At 37.3% G+C, this 21,876-nt stretch overlaps 1 protein-coding gene across 4 annotated transcripts in view; it reads right to left on the bottom strand.

Annotated features, from left to right (window-relative positions):
- CDKL5 (cyclin dependent kinase like 5) overlaps window positions 1-21,876 on the bottom strand; it is a 123,974-nt gene that overhangs the window by 31,676 nt on the left and 70,422 nt on the right. For all 4 annotated transcript variants that reach the window (XM_054185922.1, XM_054185936.1, XM_054185945.1 and 1 more), the window contains exons 4-9: window positions 19,011-19,056; window positions 15,821-15,957; window positions 12,667-12,787; window positions 11,415-11,474; window positions 5,384-5,474; window positions 880-1,069 (exon numbers count right to left, since the gene is read on the bottom strand). In XM_054185922.1, coding sequence (XP_054041897.1) covers window positions 880-1,069; window positions 5,384-5,474; window positions 11,415-11,474; window positions 12,667-12,787; window positions 15,821-15,957; window positions 19,011-19,056 — 645 coding nt within the window. The remainder of the gene's footprint in view (window positions 1-879; window positions 1,070-5,383; window positions 5,475-11,414; window positions 11,475-12,666; window positions 12,788-15,820; window positions 15,958-19,010; window positions 19,057-21,876) is intronic.

Genomic DNA, 21,876 nt, shown 5'->3' with positions numbered 1-21,876 from the left:
TCTCTAAATTTTGTCTTTTACAGAGTAAAAGTCAAATCTCAAGTCTTTAGCCCAAATCAAGTCTCCTAAAAACTTCATGTGTCTCTTCATAGGATTTTACACTAATGATTTCAAAGCATTTATCAAGATCATAAATTCACCTTTCTAACCAACATTCATTAATAAAAAATGACAACCAAATCTGAGTTATAAGGAAACATGAGTACAATCACTGACCAGGTATTGTTAAAGACAACAGAGCTATTATATATTGCTTCTGGCATTTTGCTATATTGTGCATCCCAACTTGAGCAGCTTCTCCACTCTAGTGAGTCTCTGTCATTACATGGTATTGGCAAACCCCTGAAAGGGGAACGATGCTATCAGTAGGAAGAGCTTTTTTACTCACGTTGCTTATGACATCTCCCCAGGAATATAAGTCAAAAGGCAAAAAACTCTTCTGCCATCATAACGGCATCTATGGCCCAGATCTTCCCAACATAGTAGCCTGAAGACAGCAGGCATGAATTTTCCACACTCTGAACTGACAGAGTTATGCCACTAAACTTCACAGAGCAAACCTGGCAGGGTAATGCTAAACTAGGTATAAATGCTCACTTGCATGCCAAAAAAAGTCAAAGAAATGAAAGAAAATCTTTAATCAACTTTTAACAGTAAACCAAACATACTTATAAACCTCAATACTGGTGTAATCAGAATTTTACTTTGTATTATGAATGACTTATAATCTAAATATCCCATACTTACACAGAAACACACGCAATAGATAATGCACCATGTAAATGAAAAGAGCCTTCACAGCAACAATGACTATAGTGTGAATACTATGTGAGTAAATTAAAAAAAAAAAAAAAAAAAAAGAACAAAGCTTTCTCTTACCCGCAAGCCATGGAAGCGTGGGTTGCTGTAGAAGAGCTTCATCTGCTCGGCTGGCAGTGGGCCTAGCACCTTCTGAATGGTAAAGAGCTGGTCAATCTCGCTCTCGCCAGGAAACAAGGGCTGCCCGTCACTCAGCTCTCCCAGGATACAGCCTACAGACCACATATCCACAGCCTTTCCATAAGGGGCTCTGTAAAATTAATGTACAATGTTTTTTTTTACCTACTGGCACTGTCTTCTTACCAAGCTGTTTCAATTTAGTGGCTATATTTCCTGTGGCCTGCTTCCTTACAACACAGAAAAGTAAACATCAATATTTAAAGAAACTAACTCAAATACCAAGCCTTCTGTTTCTGTCCTGGATTGCCTGATGTATCACTGCTTGAAATGGCAGGAGAGGAATTCTCAACTACCCTCTGGTTGAGAACCAGGATCTGGTTACCTTTGTGAAAAATCTTACATACAAGAATACAATACATACATACAATCTTTTCGACTGTGGAGCAGTTACCATTCCAAGTTAAACTAGCACTAACTTCCCTTCCGTCCAGGGGTTAATGACTGTGCTGTATTTCTGCATTACATTTCTTTTTCCATTGGGCTTAACAGGGGGATAGGCATACTGGGTCTGCCACCGGGAGAACAGAAATGATAAGAAACCTTTCTTTCAGCATTCATACAGAGAAATTTTAATTGGAGAGAAAACAGAATGCTCCTGAAAACTATTCCTTAAAAATAAACAGGTGAGGAAGTAACGAAAGCATCATAAAATAAATAATTCCTGGTTTGGAGCAAAGCCACAGGTGTGGTTTTGGGGAGAAATTCTGATGGGTGGTCTATGTGTGTGTAAGCAATGTTGTGTGGTGGGAGGATTGTACCTGGTATTTTAAACTGCTAATGACAAAAGAAGCTATGTCAGCAATGAAGAGGTGTAGGGAATTAATCAGAAACAAAACTAAGTGGTGTAAGTGTTACACCAGCAAGGGCTATACCAGCTTTTCTTGAGACTACATACAATGGTATTTAATGGAAGAAGAGGCAATAGGGATACGCTAGTCAGGAGAGACTATGGGCTTGAGGATGGTTTGTAAGAAATGTAGGACAGAAAATCGGAATGTAGAGAATGGAAGTTTGCATAATAAGAGAGCAGTAGACTACTGCAACATTCAGTAAAGGCACAAACATTGAAGAAACACAGACTGTGGACACTTTCTGATTTTCACTCTAAGGTTCTGTTCCTCGGCAAGCTTGTTTAGCTGCCTACCTCAACTGTGCAGCAGCTAATGCATTACATACTTTTGGCTTTTCATTGTTCCTACTATAGACCGAAGCAGCTCCTTTTCTGTATGCTTGAGTTCTTCCTTGTTGAATTTGTGAAAATTTTTTGTAAAAATCCTACTTATTCAAAGAATCTCTTTTGGATGTTTATGTTTGGATCAGAACAACTGGAGAATCATTCTCATGTCAAAGAAAAAGCATATAAAAAGAATGAAGACTAGAACAAAGACTAAACTGAAAACACATTTCACTGGGTGTCTTCTTTTTGAAACTTGTAATCCAACAACTCAACCCCTGTTTCAAGACATTTTTAAGTTACAGCTGGCTCACCTATTTCTGGAATAAGTTGTAGGTGACAAATCTCATCCTAAATCTGTTCCCTTCACTCCTTCCTTATGCTGATGATTAAAGATGGTTAGAGAAAGAGCACCCTCAGACTAAAGAAAAAATATCTGACTTTTCCCCATGATTACTCATGATTAGTTACTTCACTTTATGGGGAGGACACTTGGCCAGAGGACCCTGCAACCCTTGTCATGATTTAATTAGGTGAAGGTGAGAAAGTGTTTCTAGCTGGACAATAGCCTGAGTGAAACTACAGGCTCACTGAGAAGCCTGGTGCAAGAATCTGAAAAAGCTGAAGCTAGGAAAGGTCCTAGCTTTTTTCCTGAAGTAGGACGCCAAAATTTCAAGAACCATTTGACTTTCAGAATCTGTCATGAGACACTGCAGTACTTTCACAATCATGACAAAATCAAAGTTTGCTGCACTGGAACAGAGTGCTGACAAGGAATCACCAGTGGCAAAGCAGAGCATGCCAAAACTCCTGAAGTACTGCTACCACAATGGCTCTGTGGGTTCATAATTCCCTTACTAATCTCGCATAGTGTCTACTTGTGGATTTGCTGAGACTCAATGTTTGTACTTTCTGTGATGCTGCTAGTCCAACCCACCCATTAGGTCAAGTTTGAGTGCCAAGGAAGGACTAATTTTTCTACACGCTGCAAAAGGCAACACAGATGGGAACAGACTCCAAAGCCAAGGATCTGCTCTTAAGATATTATGTGCCTCTACTGGAAAACAGTTTGTGAGAGTGCAACTAAAAAACCTACCTCTTTCTTATGACAGAAAAACAAGCACATCTTTATTTGCAACCCCTTTAATTGGCAGGTTGCTCCACTGAAATGTGAAATGGGGAAAAGGCTGATGGAGGCTGGGGCATTGGAGAACAATCTAGAGTTACAACTGAGGAATGGCCTAAAACTCCTTTGAGGCAGGGACCATTACCTTTCCTTGCTCACAAGAATAAAGGAAGATGAATCACAGTTTAAGAAGTTTCCACTATTTCCTCTGTAGTCAAACAGAAACAAATCACAAAACATCCATTTCTTAAGGCAGTGGCAGAGTAAACTGCAACTTTTTTGTTTGAAAAGGCATACTCAAGCCTCCTATTCTGCTGACTATCAGGATCAGTCTTGTCAGATCACAACAGGCAAACAATGCAAGAGTGATGTGGCTGGATAAATGAAATAACTTCTATAGGACAGAGACCATAAATCAGAAGTACTATAGTCTATTCGTGCACAAATTAGATTCTCCAAAACATGTTTTCATCTAGTAATTTGGTATGCCTTAAAATCTACTGGCTTTCAGCAATATTTTGCCATCAAAGGGTACAGAGTACTCTACTAACAGTTACCTGAGGCTCTCCAAAGTGAGTAGATTTTGTATGTTTTTTGAATAATTAGGCATCGATTTCTTTCCTCTCCTGAAATTTAAGTCTTGAACTCTACCATAAAACAGAAACCTCTCTAGGACACATTTTAAAAATTGAAAAAGTAAAACTGTGTTTGTTGAAACATATGTATTTAATAATCCTGTGAAGACTTTTGAATATTAGATGCAGGTAAACGCAGGGAAGAGGGAATGGCTAAGATGAGTGTCTGGGAAATAGAAAAGGATTACCAAGAAACGGACATCACTTTGTGCCAGAAAAACTTGGCATTAAAAACATACACCAGCAAAGTTGAAGTCATATGCATTAAATACCCACACTCCCTCCCTTTCTCTACAAGGTAATCAAACAAATTTAGTCCATTACAAACAGACATGATTCCTGCTAAATTTCCTCTGGTAACAAAACAGTTTTTAACACTGCAAGTCAGATTAATATTATGTCTGTCAAGCTTTTCATGTCTTTCCCCTTAAATCCTCATTACTACTATAGACAAAGAGTAAAATGTTGTGCAACCAAAAAGGCCACAATTGATGCTTTCTTTCCAATTTTTTTTTAATACTTACATATACACATACACACGCACGCTTTGCTGAAAGCTTAATAATATCTGTTTTCTCCAAAATATGAAAAACTGAGCTTTGAGGTTTTTAATGGCAATTTTAACTTACTATTCTGCACATAACAATGCAACTGCCTACCAATTTGGTTAAGATTAGCACAGCTCTGGGAATACAGGGATGACTTCATTGACAGAATAATTACTATCTAATGCCTTACCTATTCAAGAAATATCTAGTTCAGTGTTAACCAAAGCTTTCAAGAAAGACTTGTTTCTCAGCAGCATGAAACATTTTGCTTAAAGAATCTTAGGAGTGACCAGTACTTTTTTGATTCATCCTGTGGCTACTGATTCCTTACTAACACTAACTTCTCAATGCTTTATTAAAATGATTCATACAGCCTCCTTCAATAAATTCTTCCTGACTAGTTAAAGAGCTAGCACCGTCCTGAGAGACTTCAGCAGTGCTGGCAAAGGGCAGCTGGGAAACAAACCCAAATCATAGTTTTGATCCAAGGGATGAAGAGAGCTAGGAGTGTAGCATGTTGAAGGTTGCACTGCCATTGCTATGCGATGTCCACCACAAGGCTGACAGAACATTTCATGCTACAGGACTACCATGGAAACCTCTTTTCAAGGGAATGGGGCGGGAGGGGGGAGGTGGGGGGGTGGAATCTGAAGTACATCTGTGATAATTCAGCTTTATATTTTAATCAGTTAAACACTGCTCAGCTCAAGACAGGTCAACACGTCAATGATTCATGCCAACTTGCTGGAAATGAACAAAAATTAATGAAATTCCAGAAGCCTCTTGAATCTTCCCTTTAAATCAACCACTGTTCTCCATCAGTAAATCTTATCAAAGGTGCTTGAAAACATGCAAAGAATCAGTCAAGATTTATCATGGCAGTTCTACAAAATGTACTTACCCAAGCAAGAGTTCAGGTGAGCGGTACCATCTGGTAGCCACATATTCTGTATAGTTAGCATTGCTTCCTTCAGAGAGATTACGAGCAAAGCCTGTCAATGAAACAGTGAGATTATAATATTTTAATTTTTTTAATTTAATTTTTAAATACGGTATGCATATCACCACTGATTTTGGCAGTAAGAGGTTACACCTATTTAAATAGAGGCAAATTGTTTACAAGCCCTAATGCAGAATTTCTCCAACAATTGCTTGTCTACTGACATGAAAGCTTTTATTGATACGACAGTGAAAGTCAGCATGTCTGCTTTAATGACTACTTTACTTACGTAAGAAGTCTGTGATTATTTTTGGTGCTTTGCCATAATCATAACTGATTGATAAAAGTTATCTGTCAGTATGCCATGCAAGCTATTGAACCACTGCCACTAATTTTCACTGAGATGCTGTTTGCAGAAGAAGATTCATGATGCTAGAAATGTAACGTATGCATGGGGAGTGGACTCTTCCAGTCATTGATCCTAACTACCACAGCCTTACTGCGTTCAATTTTTTAAACTGGTCAAGAAACTATGTATTATTCTCATGTAAGGACACTCGTTCCCTGACCTGGCAAGGAATGAAGTCATCTCCCAAAAACTACAACAGGCACGCATCTACCACAGAGCAGCCAAACTGCTTTATAGCTGCATTTTGCTCACTCCACACACGTCAGCTTCCCACCTGCTTTACATCACATTTGTAACAAGGCTCTTCATGAATTAGGATCAGAAGCCACTTCCAAATTAAATTCCTCCTCCACATCATTTTGTTAAGAATAAAACCAAAATGTATACTTACTTGCGATTGTACCAAAACTTAACTTCTGTCCTAAGGCATAATAATTAAGATCACTGACTGAGAGAAGAGTGTATATACTGGAAAACCCAGATGTAGGAATAATTTAGATTTTTGTTTTCATTATCCTCTATTTATAAAAAGTCAGTTGAGCACCAGAGTAATGATGTTACTGGATTCTTCATGTAGAAGTACTCTAGGGCAGTTGCTGGCACTGTTTTCAGAAAAGTATTGAGTGTCTTTCTGTTTTCAAACAAATGTTTAATAATGAATCGAGACAGGACAGACAGATCTCAGCAGCAAGACTCCAGATGTGTAAGCTCCTTACTAGAGCTCAAACCGAGACAAATTTCTGGGACTGAAATGCAGAAGAAATATTTTCAAAATGCTTTCTTACTGGGATGTGGAATTAAAACTTGGTCCAAAATTCACTTCAGCGAAATCACTATAAGTCTTTCCATTATTGCACAAATCATGAAGAATAAAAATTCCAAAGCATCACAGAGGTATAAGGCATGATTTCATTTTCAGAATCAATAAGTGCTACTTAAATGCAACAGTCATTTTTCTTTATATCTGAGTTCTTATGCAGAAGCTGCCAAGATTACTTTTCCCACATGACTATGCTTGTAAGGTTGTAATTTTTTTTAATATTTTTTTTTCAGTATTCTGAAAGCATATGTCATTTGGCAGCTTAGTGTGAAGGAGCCCAGCCCCACTCACCCCTGTGGAACACTAATTTACTCCAAGTTTAAGTAAAGGTTTGGATGCAGATTATTACTATTACACTAGTGATTTGAGAAAACAATGATAAACTTGTTACCAACGTAGGTTACAGCTGTACCTTTTTGCAAGGTACCTCTACCATCAAGAGTTAGTAAACCAAAAGGCATGTATGATGAGGAACAGATATTTCAAAGTTGTCCCAAAATAACAATAATTCTGATCTGTTCCCATAAAGTCGAGCGAACATTACGATGCTGCTGGAGAAAAGCTGGAAAGGACTTCTTTATTACATGTAACATTGGGTTTGGGTAAATTTCTAAACATGACTATATTTAGAACTGCTTGGGCAGCCCTGTTTCTGTTTCAAGTTACATGACCCATCTGATTAATCTTGTGAGTGAAAAATTCATTCATGTGTTTAAAAAAAGAGAAGGAAGATAACCAGCGACTACACTGAAGAAATGGGACACTCAAAATGAACAGTGGGAAGTCAGTCCCAAACAAGGAGGCGGGTGGGAGATGCTGTCACATAATGCAAATAAACACATGTGCTAATGTAACGCACAAGCCTGGAAGCCCATGAGCCCCTGTGCACCAGAAGAATCAACAAGACAAGGATGCATGCTCCTCCCTCCAGGCCAGTGTATTGGAACTTGGTCACAGTCAGCAGCTACCATGTCCACAGATCATCAGTAGCTAATGTAGTCTGAAAAATTAGCCCACAGCTTTACAGACTAGGTGCATCAGGGATTTAACATGGCAAGACAGAAATTAAAATTATCATCATGGGCTTCAGTGTCATCTACATATTGTTGGGTGATGTAAGAAACCATTTTATGGATTCGCTACCACTCTGACTCTATGACACCATGGTGAAAGATGACGGACAGAATTATTAAGTCGAGAAAGCATAATACCTTTCTATGGGCACAATTACTTTTTTTTTTTGTCATGGTGGAGTTAGCTTATTGTTCCTTCCTCCAGACTGTGCTGAGGTATTGATAAGAATTTTTTGATACAAAAATAAGAGAAGTTAAGTAGGGAGAAGATTAGACCAAACTCCAAACAGTGAGAAGGAACAAATTAGAAACATGAAGACAGAAGGCGCTTTGGGTGAGAGCAACTATGAAAGCAACAGAGTTTGCAAATGTGTCATGATTCAAGGAAGGAGAACAAGCGAAATAAGAGATTTCAAGAAACGACTTTATACAACTCCAAACACGGTAGGAGAGATGTCAAGGAAAAAAAGTGTGAGGAAAAAAGGAGAAGATTGGCAGTTTCTTATAGAGAAATAAGGCAAATTTGAGTTAGACACAAAGTAAAGCATTCTAACATTAATGACATGTAAGTACTTAAATACGTGCCTAGGAACACTAGGGCACCTCCATTATTCAGAAGCTTAAGAATAAGCTAAGCAAACACCTGTCAAGAATGACACAGGCATGCTTAATCCTTTCTTTGAGTAGGTGGAAGAACTAGAGAATTTCTTTAGGTCTTTTCCAGTCCTGTGTTTCACGATTTCTATGCTTACGCACCATACAGAGATTAGGAGATTGCTAAAACAAGTAATTTTGAAGCTCTGGTGCTGAAACAGCAAACGCACTACTCAGAAAGCCTAACTACTTCCAACAGTCAGATGCTTCTGCTGTAATCGGCATTTTGCACCGTTCTCTTTTTCCACTTCTATTGGCAGAAATGACACCCACACAACATGTGTCCAGGCAAGCACCACATTCAATCTCATTTTTATCTAGCACGATATGTACGGAACACATGGCACAAGGATTACGAAGAACTATCTTGTTAGAAATTTATGAACTTTTCTATTCAAACTGTTTTGTCCACTGGGCTATTCAGAAACACCTAATTGCTTCAATATCTGCATTGGGATGGATGCACAGACCTTTTCTTTGCATTTGTTATCACATGAGGAATGCGGTAGTTGTATGTAACAAGTACTTGTGTTCCAAAACATGATTTAAGTTCGATAGGCAAACAGCATACATGAAATCACAGAATCATAAAATCATTTAGGTTGCAAAAGACCCTTAAGATCATCGAGTCATTGTAAACCTAACACTGCCAAGTTACTACTAAACCATGTCCCTCAGCACTACACCTACACGGCTTTCAAATACCTCCAGGGATGGTGACTCAACCACCTCCCTGGGCAGCCTGTTCCAATGCTTCACAACCCTTTCAGTGAAGACATTTTTCTTAATATCTAATCTAAACCTTCTCTGGCACAACTTGAGGCTGTTTTCTCTCATCCTATTGCTTGTTACTTGGGAAAATAGACCAATACCCACCTCCCTACAACCTTCTTTTCATGTTAAAAAGCAAATTCTTACATCCTAATCTGTACATGTTCAGGAAATGCTTGTGGCTAATACTGTTCTGACAGACATTTTACAGTAACAGCTATACTAGCTGTAACTAACTACTAGCAATAATGTCAATTAGCAAAAGGCTAAAAAATTAAGATTGATCCCAAATTAAAAGTGTTGCTTGGAATTTTAAATCCAACTAAATCTGGAACATGGATCAAAATTCAAAATAACCCACATGAACAATAAGAACAGCAGAAATTCCCCTAAGTTAGTTTGCCTTCCTTGAGGCTGTGCTGAGCACCATGAGTGCACTGTGATTGCGTGTTTTTTCCAAAAGCAGAAAGAGAATGTGGCTGGCGAATATGGCGTGAGCAAGCCAACGGAGCAGAATATCACTGCGCACAGAATTCACGTCATCTGTATCTAGTGAGAAAACCATCGTCCAAAATGAGATCTTACCATTTGTCTAGCTTTTTATTTTCCTGTAACACTGTTGAACACTGATGCTGATGCAAGTTCGCACGCACAAAGATTGTTAGCTGGCATATGCCAACTCTAATGGTGAATGTTACTTTCAGGGGGGACATCCCCCCCAAAAAACGTGGGAGGGTGGGCAAGGGCCAGCAAAGGCTCTTCCCCATGGACAGGGAAGGAGGTGGGAGTGAACAGTTGCCGTCCGGACTCATTCACACCCCTACTGGCTTTTCTTCCTTGCAATGCCTTTAGCCCCAGTAGGAGCACACACTGGTCAGGGGCAGGCGTTGCCTGCTAATTGGTTGTTAATCTCTGTGCAAAGCAGCGACTGGGTCCCTGGGCAGAAGGTGAAGGAGTAGAGGGAGAGCAAAGCGTCCCCTGGGAGAGCCCTGGCCCCGCCAGTCCCAGTGGAGTTTGCTTTGCAGGGGCAAGGCCCTGAAAATAAATGTGGGGTAAGGGAACATCCTGCCCTGACAGCTCGGGACAATGCTGCCAGGGCAGCCTGGGCACAGACAGAGCCACAGCAGTGCCGACAGGAGGCCTGTGGATATCGAAAAGGCCAAGGCACCGAGGGCACCACATAACAGTATCCCAGTGTTCTCTCAGAGCTGTGCGGTTCCTTACAGTGCAGAATAAATTGCCCTTATTTCAAAGAACTCATATGTACCAAAACTCCTAAGGCTTTTCCTAGAAGGGTTAATGTTTCTGAATGCTTAATCAAAAAATGCCTTCAGGATTAAAAGAAATAAGCAGCACTGTGAATGACAAACGCCTTTTTTGTATTCCTAAAAAACTATTTCAATCTATTTTTTTTTAGCAGTTCTTTTCATTCAAAATTGCAGAGGTTTGAAATGGCAGCTTTCAAACTGCTCTCACTGAAAAGTGCCCTTGGGGTAGCACTATGGAATTGATTTACCAAGCCAAACTCTAAGATTTTTAGAGGGAACATTATTTTATTCTGTGTTTACGTAAGCATTTAGAATAAAAAAATACAGATTGTGGGAACAGCGTACAATCCACCCTGTTGTCTTCTGGGGATTACTCACATGGGCCTTGTGCTCGGATGTTGGTTCTTCAAAGCCTTAGAGCTGACATTAAACAGGTATTGATAAATCAGGGAACATCAAAGTTAACATTACACGTACAACTTTGACTCTATCCTACAGCAATTCAGTCATTAATCATATGTGGACAGGATTCCTTGATTAACACAACAATAAAAGTTAACCTATAACTACATACATAACAGTCCATGAAAGCCAGTGGTTCAAATAAAAAGTATAAATTTATTGTGTCCTTACTAAACAATCTTTTCTTTAAATATACAGGCCAGATAAACTTACAGTTTTGTTAGCCTCCTAATCATCTTATCTGCATTGTTCTCAGCTGAGTGCCAATAACACTGCTAGCAAAAACCTTGTCAAATTTAGGATGAGATAAATGCAGCATTTCAATTGACACGTTAATACAGGTATTTCACAGGGCATGCAAATCAAGCCCAGAGATCTCTCAAATTAAAATACTAGCCACAAAGCTGAATAAGTAATCTATTCTGACCACTAAATGGGTTTTAAACAGAACACACTGTATAATTCTCATAAGGCAAAATTCCACTGCAAGAGATTTTCTTTAAAAGGGTAAGAAGTAGGTATTTGTTTAACTTACCAAAGTCACACAGCTTCAGAACATCGTTGTGGCTTATTAAGAGATTCTCTGGCTTGATATCTGGAGTATCAGAGTGAGAGGGGGAAAAAAAAATCTGCTGTTAACTTCTCTTTTTAATTTTGAACTTTGTCAACAAATACTATTTCATTATAACGTATTTAGAGATATTCATGCAATCATAAACAAAGCATTACAAGAACAACTGCTGAAACAGCTTCCAGCAATTCAGTTTGTGAACATGCAGAATTAATTTTCTGCCTTTTGAAGTCTTTTAAAGTGTTTCCCAGCAAAACATGGCAAGATAAAAGGTGCTTACAGGTATTTCTAGGCAGCAAACCAATATGCAGAATATTGCAGATTGCAAAATAATAAAAAGAACTGACATTTAATTAATCAGTTAACCAATAAAATGTTGTGTGTTGTGCCCAGCATTTTCAGTTATGATGATTTTCTTGATCACCTCTTGACATTGGTTTAGAAAAAGTGTGCCCTGTAGTTTTAAGCCCATTTTTTTATTTCAATATGGGTATCATGTTATCTGTATACAGTATATTTTTCAAACTATATTTTAAAAAAATATTTTGCTTATGTTTCATCAGTCTGAAATACAAATAGCATATTGTATGAGAATTTTAACTCATTGGAAACATTAATTAGAAGTGTTACTCTTGCAAAGCCACAAAGCAAATTACATTTTTCTTAAATCAGGATAATATACATAAAACTAGATAAAGTCATACACCAAGATATGTACCATAAGTGCGTGAAGTTTAGGGGGGACAGTAAATATTCAGAGATGAACTCATAGAAGCTGTGAGGAACTGCCTTAAGCAGAAATAAAATACAGGGGAACAACCTTTAAGTTCTGGGTTATTTTTCTACTAATATTCTATTATGAGATTCAAAAGTGAAATGACTGAGCACCATGAAACGTTTAAAAAAATTCCTTTTCCTTTGGCAATGTTTGTACTGCAGTTCCACTTTGCTGTACATATGATACAATCTTTATTCATACGCCAAAGATGGTAGACAGCAAGCTTTACATGTATATGAACTTACTTTGAAAACAATCTGAAGTCATGCGGCAGACTTAAGACCCAGCCAAATTTACTGATTTTTTTTTTTTCTGTTGATATAAAGCAATTGCTTATATTTATGTTAAATGCAAATTAGTTCAAGCTGTAACATCTTTCCCTTTAGAAAGCTAATTCCTTTGTGGGGCTTATTTCCATGTGGAGAACTACACACTTACCTCTGTGAACAATATCATTCTTATGGCACCAATGAATTGCTTTAATTAGTTGGTAAATATAGCTTTTCACTTTTTCTGGTGGAACTCCATTTGGCATTTCTTCTAGCAATTCAAGCATATTCTAAATGTTTAAAAGACATGTTTTTTGAAAGAGTTATACTGTAAGTTGCTAATAATAACATAATACATAATATGCTTAATAATATGCTTTCAGCATTCTGAAGCAACATACTTAGGCCGGTGAGCCTGGCTACACAAAAATCAGTAGTTTAACATTCACGGAGTATATTTTAATCATAAGCATACTACTAGCTGTTTTCAGTCTAGATAAAGCACTTGGGAAGACAATAATCCTCAAAGGTGAAGCACAAATATACCACAAGTCCTTAAAATCATCAAACCACTTATCCTAAAACTTCTAACAAGTCATTTACTTACAAAAACTTGCTCAAATAGAAAGACCAGGTCAGTGTGACTATATGAAAAGTTTAGTAGAGCACAGCATTTCGTAAATATCTGACTCTGCTTTAACATACTGTTTTCTTCATTGTTAGGCTAGTTCTGCTGCTTTGACCTAGCAGGGCTGTGATTAATCACAAACCATGTCTGTATGTGAACGGATATAGTTAGAGCAACACAAGCCAGTTAGTGCAAACGAAGTAACAGATGTAAAAATGCCTCAGAGGGGCATAAATAGTAACCTAGGGAGTACCCTATAGCTATGTGTCAGCTGTATTGATCTTAGGCATATTTGCACTGAAGTAACTGTGGCCATATTAACTGCTTTATGGATATACCAAAGGAAGAAAATGAACTGATTGTTTATACTATTAAATTTCCTCTTTGCAAAAAGGACATTTAGATTCCCATTATGTTAGCAAACATCTCCAATTTTGCACAATTAGAAGTACAATGGAGTTTGTACTCTGAATCCTGAATGAATAATGGGCGGCAGCAGCCCACTTTGAGAGGAAAGTCTTATTTACTGAATACTGAAATAGAAATAAGTATTTGGCTACCTTGTCTTACACAACTCATTTAAGTATGGATTTGAGCATTTGTAGATTTTAATTTGAAAAATATTTACCTTGTCTTTGACTAGCTGTGTAATAAAATTTTTGAGGTTTCTCTTATAAGATATTTTAATGAACACAAATTTAAGACAACACAAACATAAGACAAAATAAATGCAGACTTTGATAACATTTGAAAACATTTTTAAGTTTTGCAATCTGTGAATAAATACTAGAACTTATGCGCTTGAGCGTAAGTTTCCTTAGAAATACACTTCAGATCTGAGAAAAGGAATTTTCTGTCAAGGAACCATATTGATTTTAGTTAAGACTCTTGTCCACACAGAAGCCTGTGGATCTGGATAAGTAAGTCAAGAAGTTAGTATTACAAATACAAACGAAAATAGTATCATCAACACAGCAAGACATAATCCTATATGAAGACATTAACTAAAGGGATGATGAATAAAGGAGATTAGATTAGATGTGAATTTAAGTAATCTGGATTTGAGTATTGCAGAGCCAAGATTCCCTAAAGGACACAAGGTGCTCATCACCAGTTAAAACAAAAATTAGCCTACTATACCACATTTTATTTAATTCCTTCTACCCTTCCCTCATATAAAAACACAGAAACAATCCTGGTCTTCAAACAAACTATTGTGGAAACTATTTGACATATCTGAAATGAGAAACACTCATGGACTGCAAAGTTTAGCTAAAATTAAAGGTGACCATTAATATAAAAATAACATTAGGCACAGACTATAACATGGTGTCTACTTTTATCATTATATTCTTTTATTCTGATGGAAATAACACTAGATATTGCAGCCTGGTGTTTTTACCAACATTAACAGTTTTTAAAGCATGCTCCTTATCAGACCAATTAAATGCCTTTTATTTACGCTGCTCTTCCAACCCACAACTACGTCGAGCTTAGCCAAGTGAACTATAATAGAAAATTAAATGTATGTTCTAAGTTGGTATGTGATCAAAAGACATTCCACGTGTCTGGAACAACTACAAGGAACATGGGTGGAACAAGTCAAGCTTTGGATGTTAAGATCTAAGTAAGATCCACCACATGAGAAGTTACTGATCTGCTGGTTAAAAACAAAACTGATTTCTACCAAGCTGTGGGCTAATATAGGTCACCTCACATTATGCAATAAAGTTATATGACATAATACATTGTAAACTGAGGCAAAGGAGACACAGTATTTAGGGTGAGCAATCTTTACATGAGAGACAATTGACTGAAGAGGACTAGCACTCAGCTAGACTCCAATATCACACTGGCAGGATATTAAATGAAAATTTCCATCAAGGGAACAATATCTCATGAAAGCTACAGAGATATTTAAGCTTGCATTTATTTTTACTGTGTGTATCTGAATACCATCTAATTATTTCTGTGAATAAATGCTAAATGGTTAAAATACAGAGGGAAGGTCTACTTTTATCATGAAGGTTGCAAAAATAATGAAAGACCGAGCTGTTCTAGGTTGTTTCTCCCTGGAAACAGACCAGAATGCTTGGCAGTAGTAGGCCAATCTAAGGAAATTTTGGAATTGTTTCAAATGAGGTCAGGATTGGAAATAATGACAGTCATATTTGCCAAATCCCTTTAAGCAACTATTGATAGTGGCGTTGTTACAGAAATATACAAACAAATCCTATTTTTAAAAAGGAAGGATGGAGAAAGTTGAAACAGATTCCAAGGTCAAAAGTCTATGATCTTGTTTTGAAAGACTACGTCAAGATTCATTACACAACATAACACAGGAACAGTTAATCAGCTTTACAATCAAATGGACTACAGAGTTCAGATGGAATTTTCTTCTGCAAATTATATATATTCCAGTCTATATAATTTGAATAAGTTTGTGTTCATATATGAAAGCTTTTTTTTTTTTTAAAACCAACACATGAAGTAAAAACAATAGTAAAGCTATCAGTGTTGCTTTCCACAATAAATATCCAATTACAATAATTCAGATTGTATTAAAGTTTGCTCTTTGTTCCTCTTTACAGAGCTTAAGCTTAAATAGCTTAATTTCTAAAAATAAAAGTGATTTTAAAGACTTCGAGTAAGCTGATGATTTAACTATGGCAGGGATAGTATAAACTCAACTCACTTTTTCCACATATTCAAAAACTAAGTATAATTTTCCTCTTCTTCTGAAGGCTTCCTTCAGCTCCACTATGTTCTCCTGTTTCAAAGTGCGAAGCATTTTAAGCTCTCGTAAAGTGGTTTCTTTGACTTCTTCATTTTCTAGAGTGCAAAGTAAAAGTGACAGAGTAAAACTTAGTAAAAAACAAAACAAAACCCCCAAGTAACAAGTGTAATACATCTTTACTTTGAACCCATAAATAAATTCTCTGCTTCTAGATATTACAGTGAAAAAGGCTTATTTTCCAGTGTGGACTCTCTCTGCTGCCTGGATGCTTCTGCTCTGGAAGAGAGGTAACCGGGGACTGTGCTATCTTTATGCAACTCTCACAGACTTCCCGTCACTACCATCTGGGTTTTCAGTGGCAGAAAAAATCATGAGAAACAAATCATTTGCATTTCTATCTTTTTCATTATGAAGAGCATTAATATGCTTCAAAAAACATGCACGTATGTGTATGGACACATCCTCAACCCCACAAATACATGTCATATGCATGAAGTACTGGCAAGGTTAGTATGTCCTCAGCAGAAACACTGGAATGCAAAGCTCTTTTTTCAACAACGTCAAATAAATCTATTTGATTCTAAAATAATTTTATTCTCCAAAAGCCATGACAAATTTTAAGACCAAAGTACAGATCTGTAAGTCTGGTTAAGTTTCCCTACAAGGCTTTTAATGGAAATTCAGCAATGCAGACCAGTGTAGGGGCCACAGAGGGCAGTAGAGCAAGTATTCATTCAACGAAACCTTGAGTATGATTCTGAGGAGTCACTCTGTTTCGACAGAGTGTAGTGAGCTCTTGTTTCGACAATTTAGGTGTGTCTAGAAGTTGTTCAAGAAAGGTGGAGTGTTCTACTAAAGCTTTGTACACTGCTTATCATCAAGGGGCCCTGAGCTGCCTGAGTTTTAGAGGATACTACCACAAAATGTCAAGTAAACAAGATTATATTAGGTTCTATTTTTCATTTAGTAAAATGAAATCCATTAATTTGGTATGCTTATGTCGAAGCAGGGTTCTTGATCTCCTAGAACAGTTATCCACAACAGAGGAATATTAAATGGGACACAATTGCGTGAATTCAAAGCTAAATCACATTTGCAGGTCAGGTACCACAAAGACAGTCAGAGACAGAGGAAGAAGAAACAAGGAAGAGAAATTATTTTTCCAAGCAAGCAAAAGGCAAAAACAGGTTTGCAGGGGAGAGAGAATAACACAGGTCATGCAAACACATATAATTATCATCAGAAGAGAGGAGAAAAAAAAAAAATTGAAGTGTAGCAGGAGGGAAGAAAAAAACAAAATACTATCATCACAAATGTTTTGATTAAAAAAATATATAATTTAGAGCAATCTAAATCATTTCATTTTAAAACTGAGTGCTCGGTGTTGGCTCGCATCAGCCTGAATACATAATTTCATAACTAGACACTTTCTTTGCAGCGTATTTAGCATGCATATGTCAAACAACAGCAAAAATTCAGTGAAGCAAAAATGGCAATAGAAACAATTACAGTATATTCAGATTTGTAATGAACTAACATATTAACGAGACAGATGTGAAATGGGCTGAATCAAATCCATCAAAAGAACTTCTGTCGTATTTCCAGAAACTTGTAAACAACTAGCTACAACTCAGAAAAGCAGTCACCATTCATGTAAACTGCTATTAGATAATACTCTTGAAAAGACAGACCTAACGACAATGTGGCATTTTCTGTTTTCATTTTTTGGTAGACAGGCTAATATAATAATCCTGTTTAGGGCTTAATACTAAGATTCATTGCCTAGGATCTGTACTGAATAGCCATACTGAGTTCCAAAAAGCAATTCTGAAGTACTCTCATGATCTGGTGAAGATGGTCACCACAATTAAATTATCTCCTACATTCTTTAATGGGGATTTAAAACAGATTTCTGAATAGCAGAGCTAGAAGATTCATCACATACACTCTTCAAGTGTCTAGCAAAATCAGCTGCAAAGCAAAGGGTCTGCACTGCATAAAACAACAGACACAAATTTGACTTTGCTCTGCCTGACTGACTCTGAAAATTACAGTCCTTGTAACCAACCACATCTTCATGGCCACCGGCAATCCTATAACAGTAACCAAAAGAAAAGTTTGCTAAAATAAAGCTGCTGTTTCTTTAAACCACATAGTTAGCTTTCAGCTAAAGCTTTGGTATATAGCAAATCATAGCTGCATCACCTCAGAGTGGGATGACTCCTCATTACTTCATACTTGGCTTCTCCTTCTGTTTGTGCTAGCCCATTAGGGATCAGGGGTAGCTTCTGATGTATGCCAGGTAGACACTTGCTTTTGTGATTGATTGTCAGTTTTGCCTGTGATAGGATAGTTGGATTCCCTGTCCCCCAGTAAGCGCAGGTCAGATAGCCAGTCTTGTCTTGTACAGATCTTTGGGTTTATTACTGCTGGGTGAGGAATAGGTGTGTGCAGCACTGGCAATAATTTCCATGTGTCCAGCCTTCTGCCAACCCACTTTGCGAGCAACAGTAAGCCTTGCAGGAGCTGGCTCTTCCCCCTCTCAGCAAACTCAGCAACACTGGGGAGTACAGAGAGGCTGCTGCGAGGGGTCAAAGAGCAAGTTTCCTGTGGAGAGTGGAGCCTGCTGAAGGGAGGGCAGAGCTGATGCCTCACCACCCAGCTCCTTCAAATCCTCGCACAGAGCCCTGAGAGCTCCCCAATTCCTCTTTGTACCACTGAACTTCTCAGTAATTTCTCTCAGTCTCCTCCATTTATCCCTTCACGTCCCCCTAACTTTTAGATCTCCTCCCACAGATGAAGGGTGATAAAGCCCAAAGATTCTGTGAGCCACTACTACAAGAGGAGCTTTTGCCATTTTCTGATCACATCCAGTCTCCAAGTGGTAGATTTTACTACCATGTATGGCACCACAATCTCAGCCATATTAAGACAGATGCACCAAGAAAGAAAGGTGGTTATCTAGTTGGAGCATATAATGCAGTCCCCTAAGTAGGTATGAAGGATCAAGTGCCTTGAATATTCACAGAGCTAATAAATCATTATCATTTTAAAATCAAGCCTTGATATATGAGACTTCTTACTTTAACTGGAGAGATATTAACAATGTAGTTATTGACATGAAAGATTATGCAGCAGAAAAGGTTACCTTCACTGTCTTTGAATTTCTTGATAGCCACAATTTCATGTGTCTCCTGTAAAACAAAAGCAAAGAAAGGGAAATGAGCAAGATCTGTCATGTCTTCTCTTGTGTTTTTTTTCCCCACCTGAGCATCAGACTAAGAAAAAAAAGCATCCAGAAAAATTCCACACTGAAAAACAAAAGTAATTAAAAATCTGGTGAATATCTCAGTGATCAGGCCAAATGCAATACAAAACCTCATGTAGCAGATATGTCACAATTAGGAAACCTAGTACTGAAAAACCAAGGTTAAATGCCCAAAATTCATATTTAAATACCTTGTACTAGATATCAATTAAATTTTCAGAAGAGTTGTTCCTGTGACTCTTGTTGCTTAGTTATTCTGAAAGTCAAAAAATCCTTTATCTGACTTAAGTATAAGTGTGGGTGCTTATCTTTGTGAGCTGAAATAAAAATACTGTGCTAGCTAAGGCTAAGGCTTACAATGCGACCTGTAATTTTGGTCGCCAAAAGTTTTTGGGTTTCAAAGTTCAAATATCCACAAAGAACATGAATTTAGAAAAGTAAGTTCTCTGTGTCTCCTTAAAAAAAAAAAAAAAAAAAAAGTTGTCGTCATCCTAAGGGAAGCCTATCCAAAACCAGAATCACTAATCGCATTTGAAAGTGTTAATCTGTGCTTACTATACAGTCGTAGGTGAAAACTTCTTATTGCCTGCTTGCCTTTGCATTCCTCTAGCATTCTCTATTCTCACCATACCTAATCATCATAGGTCACATTTTTCTCTGAAATTAAGACATTTCTCTTGTTGTGTAAGCAGGAATGCATTTAGGACATGGCCAAAATATAGCCAATATGACATGATTAGTGCAGGTCTGTTCATACAATGATGCAGAACCTGAGTTTTAGAAACATGATGGGGAAGAAGCTTTAAGGTCACAGAGTAAGGGCATGTGAGCAGATGGGCAATAGGTTACTTGACAAGCTAGATCTAGCTTACCCACCTTTTGCAAAGATCACAGTTTAAAAAAAAAAAAACAACCCACAAACCCATTATTAATCACATACAGAGGCTGGATTGGAGAATAGCAATAAAAAAGTGAAGCCCTTCTGGATAACTTGAAGACATGTGCATAACCAAGTATTGAATAACACAAACATTTACTCCATTTTTCACTTCAAATTGTAATAAAACATGAACCTGTAAAACACCTGATCGCAATTAAAATAAAAGCAAGTGAAAGTAGGTAGTGAATAATGCCTTTTAAGGCCTTTAAATGAAAACCAACTGCTGAATAAAAATCAACAGCTTGCAAACAAACATACATATGTGTGTGTGTATAATTTGCATGTTTAAAAAATATCCTTTGATCATTACTCATAACATCTATGAGAAAAACTTGGAAGCATTATGTTATGATCTAGGTGACCCAACTATATCTACCTCACATTGAAGAAGGTTAGTTCAGCAGAAACAGCACATGCTACTAACTCTTAGAGAGGACTTGCATTGCTTTTCTGCTACTGAAACCTACCCTTCATATACACTGGTCTAACCTGAAGGCTGAAACATACACAAATTCAGCTGAGATACTACAAAGGTCCAAGCACTACCCTTTGCTCAACCAGTTTTAGAGGACAGAAAAGGAAAGGATGTCAGAACTGAGGACATACTACGCTTTTCAGGTTCAGAGTGATTCTGAAAGTCTTGTCTATAGCTTTTATGTCAAATATAGTTCCTAAATATTTTTGTTTCAGGAAGCTTAGAGACTAAGCTAAACTGAACAGACTACTTTACTAATTATATTGTTACTGCTAAGTTATAGTATTGTTATATTTATTAACTCTAACTACAGTAATAATAGCAATAGTTACTAGCACTATGAAGGAACACTGCTAAGAGGGTGAGTAAATTTAACTTATTTGACTTCTGGTATGTACTGTTAGGTGCTCTGGCTAATTAAGCCTCTGAAAGGTTTTTCAGAAAAGGAACACCATAATTGCCCTCAAAAGCCTCTGCTGACTGTAACATGCCTATGTTTAGACAGTGTGCATACACCACTTTGCAGATGAGCCAAATTTATCCATTAGCATTACATTGCTATTTCAAATGAAGGAAAAGAAAAATTTGTAGATGTTTTGGCAACCATTGAAAGGCTGTATTTTTATTCTCGAAGTAATGGTTAAGTACACTGAAAGAAATGTAGGAGTTAAACCTGTTGCCTCACACAGACATCAATTCTGCACCACTCACGAAACTTCATCCATGTGGCTTCTCTGCCATATGCTGCTGTCCCTTATGTGTACAGTTAATGTGATTATTTTGGAAGTTAAGTTTTAAAAGCTCTTGTGTCACAGTCTTGCAAAGACTTAATTAAGATATGCTATCAAATGTCCTGTAGGATTTTGACTATACACAGTATTTAAAGCATGAGTGGCTCTATGAAGGAAAAGAACATAAAGACTTCAGCAACACACATATGGAAGAAAAAGTCATCCAAACAGTTCAAAATACTGTAACGTTAAAAAAAAAAATTAATTTGAAATGCTATATCACTTGTATTACTTCATTAAACTAATTAATGGTGTCATAATTAAGCAACCAAGAATTTGTATGCGACATATTCCCTGTCTTAAAAAACCCCAACACATAATATATGTAAATAACCTGAAGTGAAACAACACCAAAATGGGACTACACAATAGATGCTTTGAGGAGCTGCACTAGTAACATTTTTTTCCTCCTTAGGGATAGACATTCTTGTCTAGGTTTCTTGGAGGACCTCATCCTATCTAAATGGTATTCCCTAGGAATCAGCTACTGGTGAAGCAGTCAAGCCAAAGCTAAAATGGATACAAGGACTCTAAAGATTA

Source organism: Rissa tridactyla, chromosome 1, assembly GCF_028500815.1.
Source record: "Rissa tridactyla isolate bRisTri1 chromosome 1, bRisTri1.patW.cur.20221130, whole genome shotgun sequence".
NCBI lineage: Eukaryota > Metazoa > Chordata > Aves > Charadriiformes > Laridae > Rissa > Rissa tridactyla.
This window is presented reverse-complemented; position numbering and strand designations above follow the sequence as displayed.